At 43.0% G+C, this 18,469-nt stretch overlaps 1 protein-coding gene across 1 annotated transcript in view; it reads right to left on the reverse strand.

The window, feature by feature from the left end:
• SERINC2 (serine incorporator 2) overlaps positions 1 to 18,469 on the reverse strand; it is a 62,990-nt gene that overhangs the window by 15,785 nt on the left and 28,736 nt on the right. Inside the window, exon 3 of the mRNA XM_083173378.1 lies at positions 6,569 to 6,747. Within this exon, the coding sequence (XP_083029504.1) occupies positions 6,569 to 6,747 (179 nt within the window). The remainder of the gene's footprint in view (positions 1 to 6,568; positions 6,748 to 18,469) is intronic.

The following is an 18,469-nucleotide window of genomic DNA, read 5'->3' on the forward strand; positions in this document are numbered from 1 at the left end:
ATAAAATAATGGATGCCCGATCTGAGCAACAATGGAGTTGAATCTCCCCCTAAATTTTAAACTAAGATGTGTTAGGGAATGGACCCACAATAAACAAAAACACTTCATACCTAGAGGGATATGTTATTAACAACAGTAATTTGCGATGGCTAATAGGTTCGCCAAAGACTATCCTATTATGCCTGCCGCAAGTGCTTATAAGTTAGTTGTTTGTTTATCCTGAAGAAAAAACCCGGACGGGTTTTGAAACGTTGATGATGAGCAAATAAACATCATTGCTCTTTTGCACAAGCCCGTGGAGTGCCGCCTGGTTCTTTCTTATAGGAACACCTGCACTTTTATTTTATTGTGGGAAGGCACCCCGGCATTACTGGATTACCCCGACAAGTGGGGTCTGCAGAACTGAGTGCCAGACACACACGACACATTATATATGTATATATATATATATATATATATATATACAGTGGTCGAAGTGGGGCGGTATACGGGGGTATGCCATACCGCCACTTTAATCTGAAGATGCTCTCTGATCACTCAGCAGCGCATATTGTGCTTTTGTAATACCCCTGTACAACGGGGCAGTCTGGCAGGGGACGTTGATGGACAGGGGGGTGTCCGAAGGTGCGCACTATATTCACTCTTTACTTTTCCATACCCCCACTTAAAAATTTCCACTTCGACCACTGTATGTATGTATGTATATGTGTATATATATATATATATATATACATATATACATATATACACACACACACACACATACATATATATAGGAAATCTTGGTGTGCAGCACTCCAGACAGAATCATCGAAGTAAAAAGTAGCTTTATTAAGACAGATATATATATATATATATATATATATATATATATATATATATATACACATACATACAAGGTGCAATAAGGCTGGCACTCCATTCATGAAATACTCTCTTAGCGCCTGGTGCCTTCAGCGGGGATGAAGCCAAAGCATAGATCCAAATGCATATAGGAGATAGCAGGGGCACTCAGGACTTAATCAAGCAAACAAACGACTCGTAGCCAAGACCAGTGACGTTTCAGCCCCTCAGGGCTTTTATCAAAAAACAGCTTACACAAATGTAAAGAGTGAGCTTACCTCTATTTATAGTGCAACATCAGTGCTGTAAGCAGGGACCGCGGTCACACGTGGACGCCGATGGCGCTGTGTTGGTGACGTCACTGTCAGTGAGACCGTTGCCGCAGCAACGCGTCTGTTCGTTAGAGAGAGCATTAAAGTTTTGTTGAAACTGAAGAAAAAAAAGTGAGAATGTGCTTTTGAATGCTTGTGTATGTGAGCCACTGTCACTGCTTACAACACGGGTGCTAACACACAGCAAAAGATAAAACAGTTACGTGAAAACAAACAACTTAAACATGAGTAACAGCGGATAGAAATGGACAATATACTTATAGATGAATTAAGAAACAAAGACAGTGTCATAGAGCTAATCTAAACGGAAAAAAAAAAGGAATGTAAAGAAGCCTAATTTCAAACTCCTGTATAGCAAAAAAATGAAAAATTATCAATATTGTAAGCATGGATCATTAGAATAATCAAAATATATTACTGCTTATTTGTATATTTTCAAAAACAAGGGTATATTGCTTAATACTTATTGCTAAATTTATTTAAGTATGTGGGCCGCTATTTAAGCTCCCAACTGTCAGCAAAACATAATGTGATGCTGCATTAGTAATATAATTATATAAAAAACGCAAATATGAGCACTGCGCTCCAGTATTCGTGAGCACCAGCTACATTCGGTGTCATCTCACTGTGGGACAACTCCTGCTATCATCGTATTCACAAGAACCAGTGGAGACCCAACTGTTCGTTGAGGCCTCGGGGGGCCATAGTACCCAACGGGTTTCAAGCTGCAACAACTTTCTCCCCGTCTCCCCCTCTCACCAATGGTGGAACATGGTCAAGAATCATGTATTTGACTGTGGATAGTGGGTGTTTAGCTTTGGCATAATGTCGGGCCAGTGGTTGATCACTAGTGCCCTTGATTATGGCAGCCCGAATAGCGGAGCGATGTTGAGACATGCGCTCCTTAAATTTTCTCTCAGTTTTGCCTATATAGGCCATAGAACAGGGGCAGAAGATAATGTAAACGACAAATTTTGTTGTACATGTTAGGAAATGTTTTAGGGGGAACTGTCTCCCTGTGTAGGGATGGGTAATGTAGGAGCCCGTTTGCATAAAACTGCAAGAAGTGCAGTTTGGGCATTTAAAGCACCCATTCCTTGTTTTGCCAAGGAAGGTGGTAACTGGTGCTTTACCCATGTTGGTAATATCTGTTTTTACCAGATGGTCCCGTAGACTTTTCCCTTTCCTAAACGCTGGCATCAGTGACTTGTTGCCCAGATTAAGGTCTGGATCAGACCTGACTATCGGCCAAAATTTTTTTACTTTTTTTATTTTTATCCACAGTCAAATACATGATTCTTGACCATGTTCCACCATTGGTGAGAGGAGGAGACAGGGGGAGAAAGTTGTTGCAGCTTGAAACCCGCTGGATCCATAAGTTGGGTACTATGGCCCCCCGAGGCCTCAACGAACAGTTGGGTCTCCACTGGTTCTTGTGAATACGATGATAGCAGGAGTTGTCCCACAGTGAGATGACACCGAATGTAGCTGGTGCTCACGAATACTGGAGCGCAGTGCTCATATTTGCGTTTTTTATATCATTATATTACTAATGCAGCATCACATTATGTTTTGCTGACAGTTGGGAGCTTAAATAGCGGCCCAAATACTTAAATAAATTTAGCAATAAGTATTAAGCAATATACCCTTGTTTTTGAAAATATACAAATAAGCAGTTATAGATTTTGATTATTCTAATGATCCATGCTTACAATATTGATCATTTTTCATTTTTTGCTAAACAGGAGTTTGAAATTAGGCTTCTTTACATTCTTTTTTTTTTTTTCATTTAGATTAGCTCTATGACACTGTCTTTGTTTCTTAATTCATCTATAAGTATATTGTCCATTTCTATCCTATGTTACTCATGTTTAAGTTGTTTGTTTTCACGTAACTGTTTTATCTATTGCTGTGTGTTAGCACCCGTGTTGTAAGCAGTGACAGCGGCTCACATACACAAGCATTCAAAAGCACATTCTCACTTTTTTTTCTTCAGTTTCAACAAAACTTTAGTGCTCTCTCTAACGAACAGACGTGTTGCTGCGGCAACGGTCTCACTGACAGTGACGTCACCAACACAGCGCCATCGGCGTCCACGTGTGACCGCGGTCCCTGCTTACAGCACTGATGTTGCACTATAAATAGAGGTAATCTCACTCTTTACATTTGTGTAAGCTGTTTTTTGATAAAAGCCCTGAGGGGCTGAAACGTCACTGGTCTTGGCTACGAGTCGTTTGTTTGCTTGATTAAGTCCTGAGTGCCGCTGCTATCTCATATATATATATATATATATATATATATATACATATATACATATATACACACACACACACACACACACACACACACTGTACACCTGAAGACGGGGCCAAGGAGCCTTGAAACGTTGTGATTAAAGCACAGTTTTTTCTCAGTGGTGTAAAGTCCTTGGAGTGCCATGCGATGTACCTTCCCTCAGTAGGGCTCTCAGTACATCCACAGTCTTTATAGAGGCCACTCTCCAAATAGGCCCATTTTGTAGCTGAGGGTCAGGGCTTTCCAATGAGTTCAGCCCAGTGTCGCTAGCCCCCGGGAACTGGAGATACCGGCAGGCAAACCTGGAACGTTTTCCCCATAGGATAACATGGGACCCGCTAATTCCAACCTCCACCCGGTTCCAACGGCTGCCAGTTCCCCCTCCAGCTCGAGGTTGATCTCAGTCGAACCCAAATTGCTGGGCCTTCAATCTGACACCTGGTCCATATGGGTTCATTGGTTCTAGAGATATTGCGGGTAAACCAATTTTTTTTCATTTCTGAAATGTAATTTCATGGCTGTTCATGTTGTTTGAGGACAGATTTATCTGGAACCAAACGGCCCAGTTTCACGGGACCAAAATCATTCGAAGCCTACATGTAAATGGTTCAGTTGGTTCCGAAGATATAGCTGGTTGTTTAAAAGGGGCCGGGTGTGGTTTTCTCTCCCCCTCACACCAGAAAATGCAGGGACTAGGCTGGTGCAAAAGGGGCCAGTCCGGGAATGTCCCTGCATGATCCTGGGACCATATTCCCGGGTAAATCCCTGCATTTTCTGGTGTGAAAGGGGTATTATTTCAAATAGCCGGGACATGCAGTGCTCTGAATACAGCTGGGCAGCCCCCTGCTCTCTGCCCGGCTGTCAATGGCTGACATTTCTGCCCGGCAGCGGCTGAACCCCAGTTACCGCGAGCATGTATTCCCCTTGGCAATGAGCATGTAATCCCACATGGCAACGAGCATGGAACCCCTGGCAATGAACATGTAGATAAGCAACACTTATGTATCATAATTATTAATAGGCATTATGGTGTTTGACATAATACGTAATGGAGATTATGGTGGGAGGCTTATCATGTAATGGGCATTATGGTGTAAATTTTTAATGTGCACCTTTGGCGCGCAATGACCCTATTTAGGAAGCATATTGTGCATTATTGCTCAATCTGTTTGGTATAGTGCAGGCATGTCCAAACTATGGCCCTCCAGCTGTTGTGAAACTACAAGTCTCATCATGCATTGCCACAGTTTTGCTATTAGGGAATGCTAAAACTATGTCAAGGCATGCTGGGACGTGTAGTTTCACAACAGCAGGAGGGCCACTGTTTGGACATGCCTGGTATAGTGTGTATTTTGGCTCAATCCATGTGGCAAAATGTGAATTTTGCCTTAATCCATGTGGCATAGTGTGAATTTTGGCTCAATCGGTGTGAATTTTGGCTCATTCCATGTTGCATAATGTGTAAGAGGCAAGTACAGTATAAGGGGGTTACTATTGTGTGTCATGATTTGTATAAGGGGTATATGTTATGGTAAACTTAGGTGACCACATAAAAGGTGCTGAAATGTTGTCTACCAAGTTTCGGCTTTCAGTATTTTTTTTATGACTGGAGTGCTGCCTCACCCCGCAAGTATCTTAGGACATCGGCATCCTGCATTTTTCCTATGCCAGCCCCCTGCCTTTTCCAGGCATATATAATTAGTTGAAAGTATTTAAACAAATACAGACACACCCATGAGCAGACCTCCCAACCAGAACACTGGTCACGCCCCACACATTATTAGGTGCTGGCCACAACCCCTATTATTGCGCATAATAGGCCCTTGATCATTTTCAGCTCCAGGCCCATTTAGACCTTAATCTGGCTCTGTATATAACCCACAGCCTGGAAGTAGCTCTCCTACATTTGTCATGCTTTATAGTGAGACTCAACACTGGCGCAAGAATGTAAGTCACTCTAGAACAGTGCTAGACGCAAATATTGAACTGGAAGCAATAGGGTGCAATTACTACATATATATATTTAATACTACATCACTTGTGCTCAAGCATATGTACATAGTTTAAACTTTAAATTATAGTGTTCGCTCAAAACAGCTTTACTCCAAGAATGGAGAAGAGTTAAATTTAGTTTCTACAGTTGCTAGAGTTCACTCTCTGATCTGTCCCATGACGCACATCCCATGATCACTAAGAATCTGCTACAGGGTGATTTTGTTTAAAAATGAAAACCATACAGCATGTAATAAGTAAATTTGTTGCTTTTCCTTTTTGAGTAGTCTAAGCATTTTTATGGGCACAATGCCTATTCAAAATCGACAGCATTATATTTTTAAATGAATGGGAAAAGTTCAGCCAATCACAAACTATGTTTACATCTCTCCCTGGTAAAGACTGGCTGGACTTCAGCCTCACTGATAAAAATAAAAAACTGGTGCACAGCAATAAAATACTAATTTGGAACTGTTCCAGTAGGCACTGGTTGCCAAGGTTTTCTAGGACTTAGTACATCTATTTTTCTTCTATAATCGTATTGAGCATTTTTTGGAATACTTTGTATGGTGTTTCAGCCTCTAATCAAATGCAGTGTCCACTGAAATGAACGGGAAATCTTACTGGTTTTTTTTTTAACGTTTTGCATAGTACATTTTCCTACGGGATCCAGAAAGTTATTAGTGTAGCAATCAATGGGTCGATATGGTCAATAGGTGTAGAGACTAATCATGTATAATTTGCACTTTCTATTGTGTAAACTAGACTGTATAGGTAAGAAAAAGGTCTAATTTAGGTTGTGTTTGTAAAAGTTTGACATTTGGAACACACATAAATGGTATCCGATATAGAACACCGACTTCCTTTTTAGCCTCTATGTTCACACGTGTACTTTCTTTTGATAAACAAGTCTGCATCTTGTAAACTGAGCAAACTGCACTATAAACCCGTAAATCATGAAATGAAAAAAAAAAAAATGGTATGCTACTGAAATGTTTATGAAATTTAATAAAAATGTTTATTAAAAAAAAAAAAAGATTAAAATAATTCTGAATTCAACAGAATCTCAGTACACTGTGTCTTCATTTGTAGAATCTCACACTCACCCATTCTGTATATACGCTCTTGGGTCCCGGCTACTCCGTACGCAGATCATTATTATGACAAAGAGGAAGAAAAAAGCCGTTAGAGCAAAACACATACGGTAAACAGCTTGGTGACCAAAAAAGAGGCCACAGTTCACAGAACCAGCAACGGATGTAGATGTGGAGCAGACCCAAGGGACCTGAGAATAGAAGAGAAACAATGATATAAAGGCGGCAAGATATGTATCTATTCAAGAATCTTACATCAATATATAAAAAAGGAATCTAATGCAATCTAATTGTCCAACAGAGCGAGTTCCCATAAAGAAGGGAATTTAAGACCTACTGTAGAAGAACTGATTAATATCCCTTTTCCACCAATGTCCCGGGTCTGACACAGGACTTGGAAAAGTGTTTCAAACCGGGTCAAACCCGGGACATACCCTGTTTCCACTGCTGAACAGACCCTAGATATTCCTGGATCAGGGCCATACACACTGCACATGGGTGCAGTGTCAGCACTTAAGAGATGATGTCCTCACCAAGTGCCGAATGTACCCTGAACTGGCAATTTATGTATGGGGTGGGGGTCCTACCAGGATGGATGGGATGGATAGATTACAACCTTCCAGTATGAAGTCTGGATTGGGTAACAACCAGTATGGTCCAAACCATACCGGGAGGTTGTAATCTCTCCCTTCCCAGACACTGTTCAGATCATTGAATTTTTGACCAATTACCATGCTGTAAACAGGTCCCATGTCTGATGACCCAGGTTACCAATTTACGCAGCCCCTTAACACAATTATTACCAGTGTCCACTGTCCAACCCGATGCAGGGATTTTTTTTTTTTTTTTTTTTAAGGGGTCATTACAATGAGCAAAAACTCATTGATGCACATTCATGTTGAAAGGGGTAAAAAATAGAATTGTTTGTCAGGACAATTATGATTTTAGATATGCAAGCAGTCACAGTGTTCACCAAAACAGAACACACAAGGTAGACAAAATAAATGCAGGCCTAAACTGCACTAGTTATATTTTAACTGGAAGAGAACACAGCGGAAACATGAACTTATTGAAAAATGATGTCCAACGAAAACTTATGTGCTCTGTATTTAATTAGCAATCCCATAGAATTACCCTGTAGTGTGCTAAACACTTACAATTGTTTTTTCCATTGAGTGATTTTTATTTAAATTTTTCGATACACAGAATAACATAGCAAACATAAACTACTTTATCGATTGAATTTGAAGGAAAATAAATAAAATAAATAATCAAAAAAAAAAATTAAATAAAATAAATAAATAAAGTAAAAAAACACATATCAATACAGTAATAAATTATATGTTACATTAGTAGTGGTATCTTCCAATCGAACAGATAGCGTTATCAAATTCACATGAATTAATAATTAATCTTTAATTAATAAAATTATATCTTATGCGATGAATATTTTGATGAAAGCCAACGGGACCAGATAAGATAAAATTTAGATTCTGTTTTGCGATTAATATACAAATATCTCTCATGTAGCACTGTTACATTTACTAAGGAAATAAACACTTACAATTGTGATCAATTCAGACAATGATTAAATGAAGACTGTTAACTACAGATTTAAATTGCATGCAGCTAAAATTTAAACAAAAGTGTGGAACAAATAATGAAGGTTAATGTAGGTATGTGGACGTAAAATGTATTCAGTGAGAATCAAGCAGTACATTGGGGCAGATGTATTAAGCCTTAACAAGAGAAAAATGCAAGGATGATAAAGAGAGATAAACCTCCAGCCAATCAGCTCCTTACTGTCTTTTTTCAAACACAGCCTGTAACATGGCAGTTAGCAGGTGATTGGCTGGACGTTTATCTCTCTTTATCACCCTTGCATTTGTCTCTTGCTGAGGCTTAATAGATCTGCTCCAATGTGTTTTATTGCCAAGATAGGTTTTTCCAAGTCTTAGTAGATTGCGGGAACTAGACACAGATCTTTTTATTTCTATAAAACAAATGTTATGCTTTTATATTATACCTATAGATAACTGATGTGCAAGCAAATGTCATCATTTACTGCATGTAGGAGCCTATATGGCCCAAAGTATGTGGACAGCTGAACAAAACTATAGGCATTAATATTTAGTTGTCCCTCTCTGCAGCCACACCAATGCTGGGTTTTCCGCTAGATTTCAGAACAAGTATGTGCAGTGGTGGATGCCTAGTGCCACCATCAGTTCCCCACATCAGAGACATTGCAGAGCTCCGGCAGCCTGCAGCATACAACAGCAGACTGCAGAAAGGCTGGAACATAGCAGCAATGTGCTCCAGCAAAGTGGATTGGACGTCAAGAGTGCAGTCCAATAGAAGCACACAAACAACTTTGGTACTGGCTCAGACAAATAATCAATAATTTGAACCATCTTAGTTCATACTCAAGTGTATCTCTAGGAAAAACAACATTGTGTACGCTGTAGAAAGCCATTATTATGTTCTAATGGAATAGGATCTGAATTTAGCTGCTGGAGAGGTTGCTATCACTGTCCCTCTTTTTCCTGTTCTGCAGTCTTACTAATGGTAGCAAGAGATCTGGCTGCGAAATGAGTAACCGTAAAGGGCATACACACTGGAATATGTGTATATTGCAAGATGTTGAACTTCCCCAGTGTCCTAGACGAAAGATAATGTGCATTCACACTGAACGATGTGACAAACAGTACAGCTAGATGCTATAGCTTTTTGTAATAGATATACTAAACTGACCTGCCAGCACAGTCGACGACCAACCTCGATGAACGCCTGGCATGTACTTCCATGGTCATTTGTAGCATACACACTTGCCGATATGTTGACCATATCATTCAGAAGGTCCCTTCTGAACGATATTGGTCAAAAAAACATTCAAGCGGGTATGCACCTTAACATGGTGAATTGTGATTCACAAGTCCCACTGCATTTCTTTCTTTAAACATACATAAGCTAGGACTTTAATGCAACATTAGCAATACTGTACTGTATCATACATATGTCCTAAATAGATAGGGTACCAGACAATTGATATATCATTCTGTCTGTATTACTTTTTGTATCTTTTTTTTTTTATCAATGACCTTCTCTCAAACAAGGTTTGTCATCTAACGAACATTAACCTGTAATCGCTTGTGGTTGAGGACCATGTTAAAGAGTAAAATGCAATGGAGACTTGGGGATGTATTTACTAAAGGTCAATTTACAAAAAATAATAGTACAGATGTAGCAGTTCTCATCTTTGCAGCCTATGGCGATTTTTTCGCCATGGCGGCCGTGGCGCTCGGCATTAGCAATATCTTTTACAAGCTTGGCGATTCGCCGTGGCGTGCAATACCACAGATTAACCACCAGATGTCACTTTTGAAAATCTCATTTGTGCATGCGTAAAATTTGTGCTGCAGCGCGTGCATGAGGCACAGGAACTTTATTATCCCTTGCAAGCCAAGTCACCACCTCTCTTACGCCGCCTGCACGAGCGTGATCGCGTATCTTTGGAGGAGATGGAGAGGAGCTGCATTTTATTTGCCTCGCAGGAGCGTCTCTGACATTCCTAATAAACAGCCACTGAGTTCACTAATAAACAGTACTGTATACTGTAATTCTATTACAATATTCAGTATAAGACTTTTATGCAATAGTGCTGCGTCCAGCAAGCTGTACTATAGTATTCTGTAGATAGTGTACAGCCAAACTTTTTATATTATAGTATTACAGTTTACAGTATATTGTATAAGTATTATATAAAATATAATGCTTTTACAATATATAATACTTGTATACAATAGTGCTGCGTCCAGCAAGCTGTACTGGTCATGGGCGCTTGTGGTGTATACCGGAGCGGCACAGACGCTAATACTGTACGTCTCAGTACAGTATACTGTAGTGTTCTAAAGTTCTTTTACAATATACAGTATAATACTGTACTTTAATACAACAATGCTGCGTCCGGCAAGCTGTACTGTTCATAAAGTACTGTAGTTTATCACTGGCCAGTGATAAACTACTGTACTCACTACTCTTGCGGGCGCACAGAAATGCGACGCTGTTCCGCTCAGGACGCACGTGGGCAGAGCGCCATTATAGTAGTAATATATAGTACTGAATATTGCATTGCTGCACTATGGCGGACCGCAGGCAGAGAGCGAGGCCCTTCGGGACAGGGGAGCTCCTCACCCTGGTGGCTTGGCGGGACAGGCCCCTGGTCTCCAATCGTCAGGTTGTGGAGGCCTACCAGGGGGCAAGCCAGGCCATCAGGGACAGATTCCGGAGGGACAGGAATGTCAGGAGCCTCCAGCGCAGGTGGAGCGACCTGGTTCGTCGGGAGCCCCAACTACTGGACTCCCTAAGGGAAAGTAAGTACTGTACAATGTTGAGTGCTACTGTATATTTTCTACTTGTTGCCATGGTGGATTTCATATTTGTTTTTAATGTGCTGATTACTGTACAGCATACTGTACTTGCCTCCTTTTGAAAATGAGTTTCAGGGAGATTATACAGTAGTTGCTAGTAGAATTTTGCACAGGTGTGTCTAGTTCCATACTTTACTGTAAACAGTATGGAGATATTGTGAAAAGAGATTGTGAATGTGGCACTTACAGTAGAAGCATGGGGGCAGGGGTGCCGAGAGGGGAGCAGGTACAATTTATCTGTGCCTGGACCTGTCAGGGGTGCCCTGATCTGGACAGAGGTTTTTTTTTAAAAAAAAATGTTGGCGAGTGCGCCGGGTCTGAGTGCACCAGAGTCAGCTGTTCAGTAGTGGCATTGGGAGTGCAGATGTGGGGGCAGCAGTATCACAGAGGTCCTTCTGAGCGTTGTTCCGCTCTCCATCTCCAAGGCCTGCCACGTGACTTGGGAGTCTCTGGGTGCTGGGAGGAGCTGGGTCAGAGAGAGGCCAACTCCTGCGTTAATACACCCACTCTGCAGAATTCAGCCCACCCCACTCCCCACATTCCCATCCCAGCAGCCCTGGTTCCCAACCCATGTCCAGGTCACTGTGGAAGGTGGGTGGAAGGTGGGTGGCTGGCTTTTCTGTGTCTGCTGCCTCCCTGCATGCTGCTGGGGCTGAGATCCAACTCTGGATGTCCGCATGTTAACCCCTTGCAGAGCATGTACTGTAAATCCTTGGCAATGAGCATGTTACCCCCTGGCAGAGCATGTAACACCTGGCAGAGCAGGTTAATCCCATGGCAACGAGCATGTTAACCCCCTAATATGCAATGAGCATTATGGTGTGTGGAATAATGTGTAATTGCCATTATGGTATGTTGTAAAATATGTAAAACTGTAGGTATTACGTGTATGGCATACAGTAGCGTGTAACGAGCATTATGGCATGTGGTATAATACAGTATGTAATGGATGTGTGACATGTGTACTGTAATAGGCATTACGGCGTAAATGTGTGTCCCTGTATCCACCTTGGAAGCAGTGGCGTAACAACAGGTCCTCAGAGGAGCTCTGTCTGTGGGGGCCACAGGAAATTGTTGTACCGGGGCCCAGGATTTCTCTTGGCGGCTCTGTGTGGGTGTGTACTGCTACAGTACTGTACTGTACATCTGAGAGGACTCTTCAAATAGTCATTATACTGTACTGTACTGTTTATTATTTTTCCAGGGATCAGCAGGATGACGGCGCAGGAGAGGCGTCAACGCCACTAAGTACAGTACAGTATTCTTGGTGCAGTTAAAGTACAGTATACTGTAGTACAGAACATTGCATATTGACTTTCAAACATGTGGCATACTGTACAGGACCTACAGTACCAACACGACCCATTCCAGTGGCCACAAAATGCTCTGCTCCTGGACTTCCTTGCCAGTGCCACTTGCAGAGGTGGGGCTGCACAATTGTTCAAAGTTCAAATAGGGACTTTGGTGTTTGGGGTGGCAGTAGTTTGTGCTCCCCTATCTGAATTTTGGACTGTGCTGCAGCCCTGCAACTTTGCAACTGCCACTGGCCACCAGGGCTCCCACCACGTGTACCGGAAAGTACTGTACGTGTAGGTCCACCCTGTAACATACTGTACAGTAGTACTCTACCTGTACTGTTGTGCAGTAATTCAAGCTGAAAAAAAGATGTTACTGTAGTCCATCAGGTTCAACCAACTGAACTGTACGGGACAGTACGGTATCTACAGTAACTTGTAACTCAGTAGTTACAAGTTACTGTAGATACTGTCCACTACAATTCAGTTGGTTGACTTGAGTAAAAACATACTGTACAGTGCAGTATCTACCTGTACAGTGCAGTATACAGTACTGTAGGATTCCCTTAGTGGCCAAAGAGTCGAATTATACTCACCGATAATTCCTTTTTCTTCCTAGAGATCCCATGGCAGCCATACATTGGGATATTCCCTTCCCCCATCAGAGCAGACAGGATTGATTTCTCTCGGGACCGCCCACCTTGGGTATAATAGACCCCTCCTCCACCTCCACTGTATCTTTTGAGTGTCTCCGTACCAAGGTCCCTAGAGAAAACACATCATAATACAAGGGAGGGTAATCAGTGGCTGCCATGGGATCTCTAGGAAGAAAAAGGAATTATCGGTGAGTATAATTCGACTCTTTCTTCTACGATCCCCATGGCAGCCATACATTGGGACATACCCAAGACAAATAAACGGGAGGGTAAATTTATGCATGAATATTTTTATTATACAGAGGAATCCGCAGATACTGCCTCTTGGAGAACATGCTTCCCAAAGTGGGCCAGAGAAACATCAAGAGCATAATGTTTTACAAAGGTGTGTACTGACGACCAGGTAGCGGCTTTGCAGATCTCGGTCACTGAAGCTTTGGCCCTTTTCGCCCATGATGCCGAGACTGCCCTAGTGGAATGTGCCTGTACTATGGGAGGTACTTTCTTTCCTTCCAGTTTGTAAGCTGCCACGATCGTCTCTCTTATCCATCTGGATATGGTTTGTTTTCCTGGTTCCTTCCCTTTACGGACACCACTCGGAATGACAAATAGATGTTTGGTCGATCTAAGGGCCTTAGTTCTTTCCAGGTATATTGAAATGACCCGGACAAGATCCAGTGTATGCCAACTTTGCTGTTCCTCATTTTCCGGTTCTGGGTAGAAGCTAGGTAACACAATCTCCTGATTGAGGTGAAATGAAGATATTACCTTAGGTACGAACTCAGGATGTGTTCTAAGTACCACTCTATCTGGGAAGATAATAAGATAAGGCTCCTCTATCCATAGAGCTTGGAGCTCACTTACTCTTCTGGCCGAGGTGACTGCGACCAAGAACACCGTCTTCCATGTTAGGTATCTTAGAGGACACTCTGTTAACGGTTCGAAGGGGTGTTTAGCTAATACTGCTAACATAAGGTTTAGGTCCCACGGTGCCACTATAGCCTTGACTGGCGGCCTGATCCTCCTCATGGCTCTATTAAACCTTTTTATTAGTCTTTCTTCAGCCAAAGGCCTATCTAATAGTACTGCAAGGGCAGAGATCTGAGCTTTTATTGTTGCTGGGGCAAGACCCATTTGAAAGCCATCATATAGAAACTGCAGGACTCTACCTGTTGGTATCGATGAAAAGTCACCATTGAACTGACCCCATTCAATGAACCTGATCCAAGTTCTATAATAGGATAAGGAAGAAATGTTCTTTCTGGCCTTCAGCATCATTTCCACAACTTGGGATGATAAGCTATGCCTACTTAATATGCTCCGCTCAATCTCCATGCCTTTAGCGACAACCTTGCTGGCTCTGGATGATAGACCGGACCCTGATGCAGTAGGTCCTGCCTGTTGGGAAGTGACCACGGCTCCTGCACCGCCATCTTTAGAACACTGACGAACCAGGGCCTTCTCGGCCAGTAGGGCAGTATCGCCACTACTTCGACCCGATCTTCCCTCAGCTTTTTTAAGACTCTCCCGATCATCGGAAAGGGGGGAAATATGTAGCCCAGTTTGAAGTCCCATTTCACAGAAAGGGAATCCATGGCTAGGGCTTGCGGATGAAATGATTTTGAGAAGAAGTTGTTCACCTTTCTGTTCCGAAAGTTGGCCATCATGTCTACTTCTGGGGTACCGAATATCTTTTCTATCTGAGAAAAGACCTCTGTATTCAGCTCCCATTCCCCTGGCGATATCACTTCTCGACTCAGGAAGTCTGCTAGTACATTCCTCTTGCCTGGAATATACACTGCTGACAAGGACTCCAGGTTGTCTTCTGCCCAGGTCAGTATCCTCTCTGACATCTGCATGAGTCTGATACTTCTTGTGCCCCCCTGGTGATTTATGTGAGACACTACTGTCACATTGTCTGACATTACTCTCAGATGTGAATGGCGAATGTCTTCGTTTAGGAGTTGTATGGACTCCCAGACCGCTTGTAATTCTCTCATGTTTGAGGAGTTCCCTGCTTCCTTCCTTGTCCAGGAGCCTTGTATAGATCTTCCCTCTATATGAGCTCCCCACCCGGACAGACTGGCATCCGTAGTTAGTATTCGGAATGTAGGATCCTTTAGACTGGTACTCCTTTCTTCTAGACCCTGTTGCCACCACTTTAGGTCTTGTCTTACTTCTTGACTTAGTCTGAACCGGTGATGATCGGCATAGCTGCTCTTCTGTAATGGGATGATGGCCCACTGAAGTCGTCGCATTCTCCACTGCGCCCACGGGATGATCCTGATACAGGATGCCATCATACCCAACATCTGGACAGCCATACTCAGAGGGCAGTCGTCTTTCTGTAACATTAGATTTGTTAGCTCTCGGATCTTCAGACATCTTTCGGCCGACAAGGATATCTGAAACTGGACCGTGTCTATCATAGCCCCTAGAAACTGTATCTTCTGTGTCGGAACCGTCTGGCTTTTTTCTGTGTTTGTCACCCAACCTAGAAGTTGTAGCAGACTTATAGTCTTCCTTACATTGTCCTCTGTTTCTTTCACAGAGTCTCCTGCGATGAGTAGGTCGTCTAGGTAGGCCCATACCTGAATCCCTCTGAGTCTCAACGTCGCAATCACTGTAACTAGTACTTTGGTAAAGACTCTCGGAGAAGTTTTCAGCCCAAATGGCAGACAGGTAAATTGAAAATGTTGATCGGCCACCGAGAACCTGAGGAATTGTCTGTGCCCCTGATTTATCGGGATATGATAGTATGCATCCTTTAGATCTATTGATGCGAGGTAGTCTCCTCTCTTTATTCCCATAACTATGGAACTCAGGGTCTCCATCTTGAATTTTATTTGTCTTATGTAGACATTCAGATCTCTGAGATCCAGGATAGTTCTGAACGTTCCATTCGGTTTCTTTACCAGAAACAGATTCGAATAAAAGCCCTTTCCCTGTTCTTCTTTTGGAACCTCCTCTATGGCCTCCGTCTGTAGGAGTTGCTCTAATTTGAGAAGTAGGGCTTTCTTTTCTTCGGGTACGCTTGGTATCCTTGATCTTAGAAATCTGTGATGGAGAGGTGCTGTCTCGAACTCGATATAGTAGCCGTGACGGATTATATTCAGCACCCAAGTGTCCTTTATTATCTCTTCCCAGGTCGTCACGAACCTCAGTAGTCTGGCGCCAATACAGTTCTTTTGAAGATAGTCATAATTTTCCCTTCTGGTTCCAATCCTTATCAGGTTGGTACCTGCCACGAAAGTTTTGACGAAATGCCTGTCTAGAGGTACCTGTACCTCCTCTTTTGTAATACGTCTTCCCCGGACGATATGTCTTTGCCTCTCTGTACGTTTGTCTTGTGGAGGCGGGAAAATTAAACCGATTCTTCTTCTCTTGGGGTAAGCGGACAGATTTTCCCCCTGAAATCCTCTGTATCATGGAATCCAGTTTGGATCCAAATAGAAATTTTCCTTCAAAGGGTAAGTTTGCTAATTTATTTTTGGAATTAGCGTCAGCATTCCAGGGTTTTAGCCAGAGCGCCCTGCGGCCTGTTACCCCTGCCGCCATAGTCTTTGCTGCAAAAGAGACCCCATCAAGAGAAGCTTCACACAGGAAGTCAACAGCCTTCTGTATAACGTCCAGATTTTTGATAAGATACTGTTTAGATATTTTCTCTTCCATATCTGTCTTTAGATTAGAGGTCCACAATCTAATCGCCCTGGCTACCGATGCCACCGCCACATTAGTTTTCAGGGAGCCCGCTGACGCTGAATGAACCTTGCGTAGCGAAGTTTCCATTTTTCTATCCATGGCATCCTTAAATGCCGCCGCGTCCTCTACCGGAATGGTGGACTTTGAAGTAATTTCAGCCACCGCCGCGTCTACCTTGGGTGTAGTGCACCAGCCGAGAAATTCTTCATCTTTAAACGGGTACATCCTTTCCACCCTGTTCCCAAGGGTGACTCTCTTGTCAATGCTGACCCATTCCTTAAGTATCATTTCTCTTATGACTTTATTTACAGGAAAGGTTCTGCCTCTTTTGTCCCTGTCTTCATACAGTGGGTCCTTAGTTTCAGAGGTAGATGCAATTTCTTTAAAGTTCATGGCCTTGTATATGTGCTTTAACAGGTTTTCTACCAGGTCCAGGTTGAATGTTCTGATTTCTTCTAGTTCGCCTTCCTCCGACGAACCCTTATCCTCACATTCTAATTCCTCTGAAGAATCCTCCTCAGGTGTGAATTCAGCCTGCACTCGAGACCTCTTTACTGACTGGCTCTGGGTAAACTCATTTTTAGAGACAAAGTTCTCTTTCAGCCAGGTCATTAACTCCTTAATGACCTCCGTGTGTTCAGATTTCTTTAACACTTTAGATTGTGCTATTTCACATATATCACAAATTGCCTTCTTCTGTGCTGAAGCGAAGGACTGATCACATGTCATGCATATGGATTCAATGAATTTCTTCTTAGCTGTTCTTTTCTTGTGCACAGGAGAGACAGGCACACTACAAGAGAGAAGCTACACTCAATATCTACCTTGAAAATAAACAACTGATGCCCAAAACCAAAGGGCTTACCTCACTGGGGCATCATCCGGCTTCTGGGGAGAAGGCGCATCCATGGTAGCAAATACAGCACACAGTGTAATACTCCACGCTGAGAATCACCATACACGCCGCTGAAGTAGCCATTGCAGCGGCTATTTAACCCCTGGGTTGCCGCCAAAACTTGCGTGTACTTCAGGATAGCCGAGCGGCACCAATTCCGCCGTCCCGTGTTTCCAGGGGACTGAATTGTGAGACGCGCTACCAGCGTCTATGGGCGGAAGTGACGCGAACCCGACACTTCCGCCCCTTCTGCCTTTAGATGCTGTCGCGTGCAGCCGCGGCTTCCAGCGGGGCTGACGCTGCGGGGAAACCACACGTGGGAGACCAGTTGTCCTGACTGGAGCGTCTACCTCAGAATCCTCCTTGAGCCAGCGGCAGGGTCTGTGTACGCAGGGAGACAAGTTATACTGGTCACCTGCGCCCTCTTCTCCCCGGGGAGCCACCCCTTCAGCTCCATGCTGCCGAGGTAACCCTGTTTTAAACAAAAAATAATAGTCTACTCTGTCTACTCTAACTCGGAGACAGGAAAAAAGATACAGTGGAGGTGGAGGAGGGGTCTATTATACCCAAGGTGGGCGGTCCCGAGAGAAATCAATCCTGTCTGCTCTGATGGGGGAAGGGAATATCCCAATGTATGGCTGCCATGGGGATCGTAGAAGAAAAATGAATCCAGTTTTGATTAAAATTAATGAGCAGTAGTTGCTGTAACCGCCCCCACCGCCAATGACTTTCAGAATGTTACTGCTCTAATGGTGAAGAATCCCATTCTTACACTAATTCAGTACGGAAGTTATTTTCCTCCGGCCTCGCTACAGTACTCTACTGTACGGTACAGTCTCTTTATTTTGTCTTTTTTTTTTTTACATTTGCAGCATCCGAAAGCCTCCCGCCCAGCCAGGAGGAGCTGACGGCCTCCACCTCCACCCAGCAGGAGACGG

Source organism: Crinia signifera, chromosome 2 (genome assembly GCF_055691185.1).
Source record: "Crinia signifera chromosome 2, ASM5569118v1, whole genome shotgun sequence".
Taxonomy (NCBI): domain Eukaryota; kingdom Metazoa; phylum Chordata; class Amphibia; order Anura; family Myobatrachidae; genus Crinia; species Crinia signifera.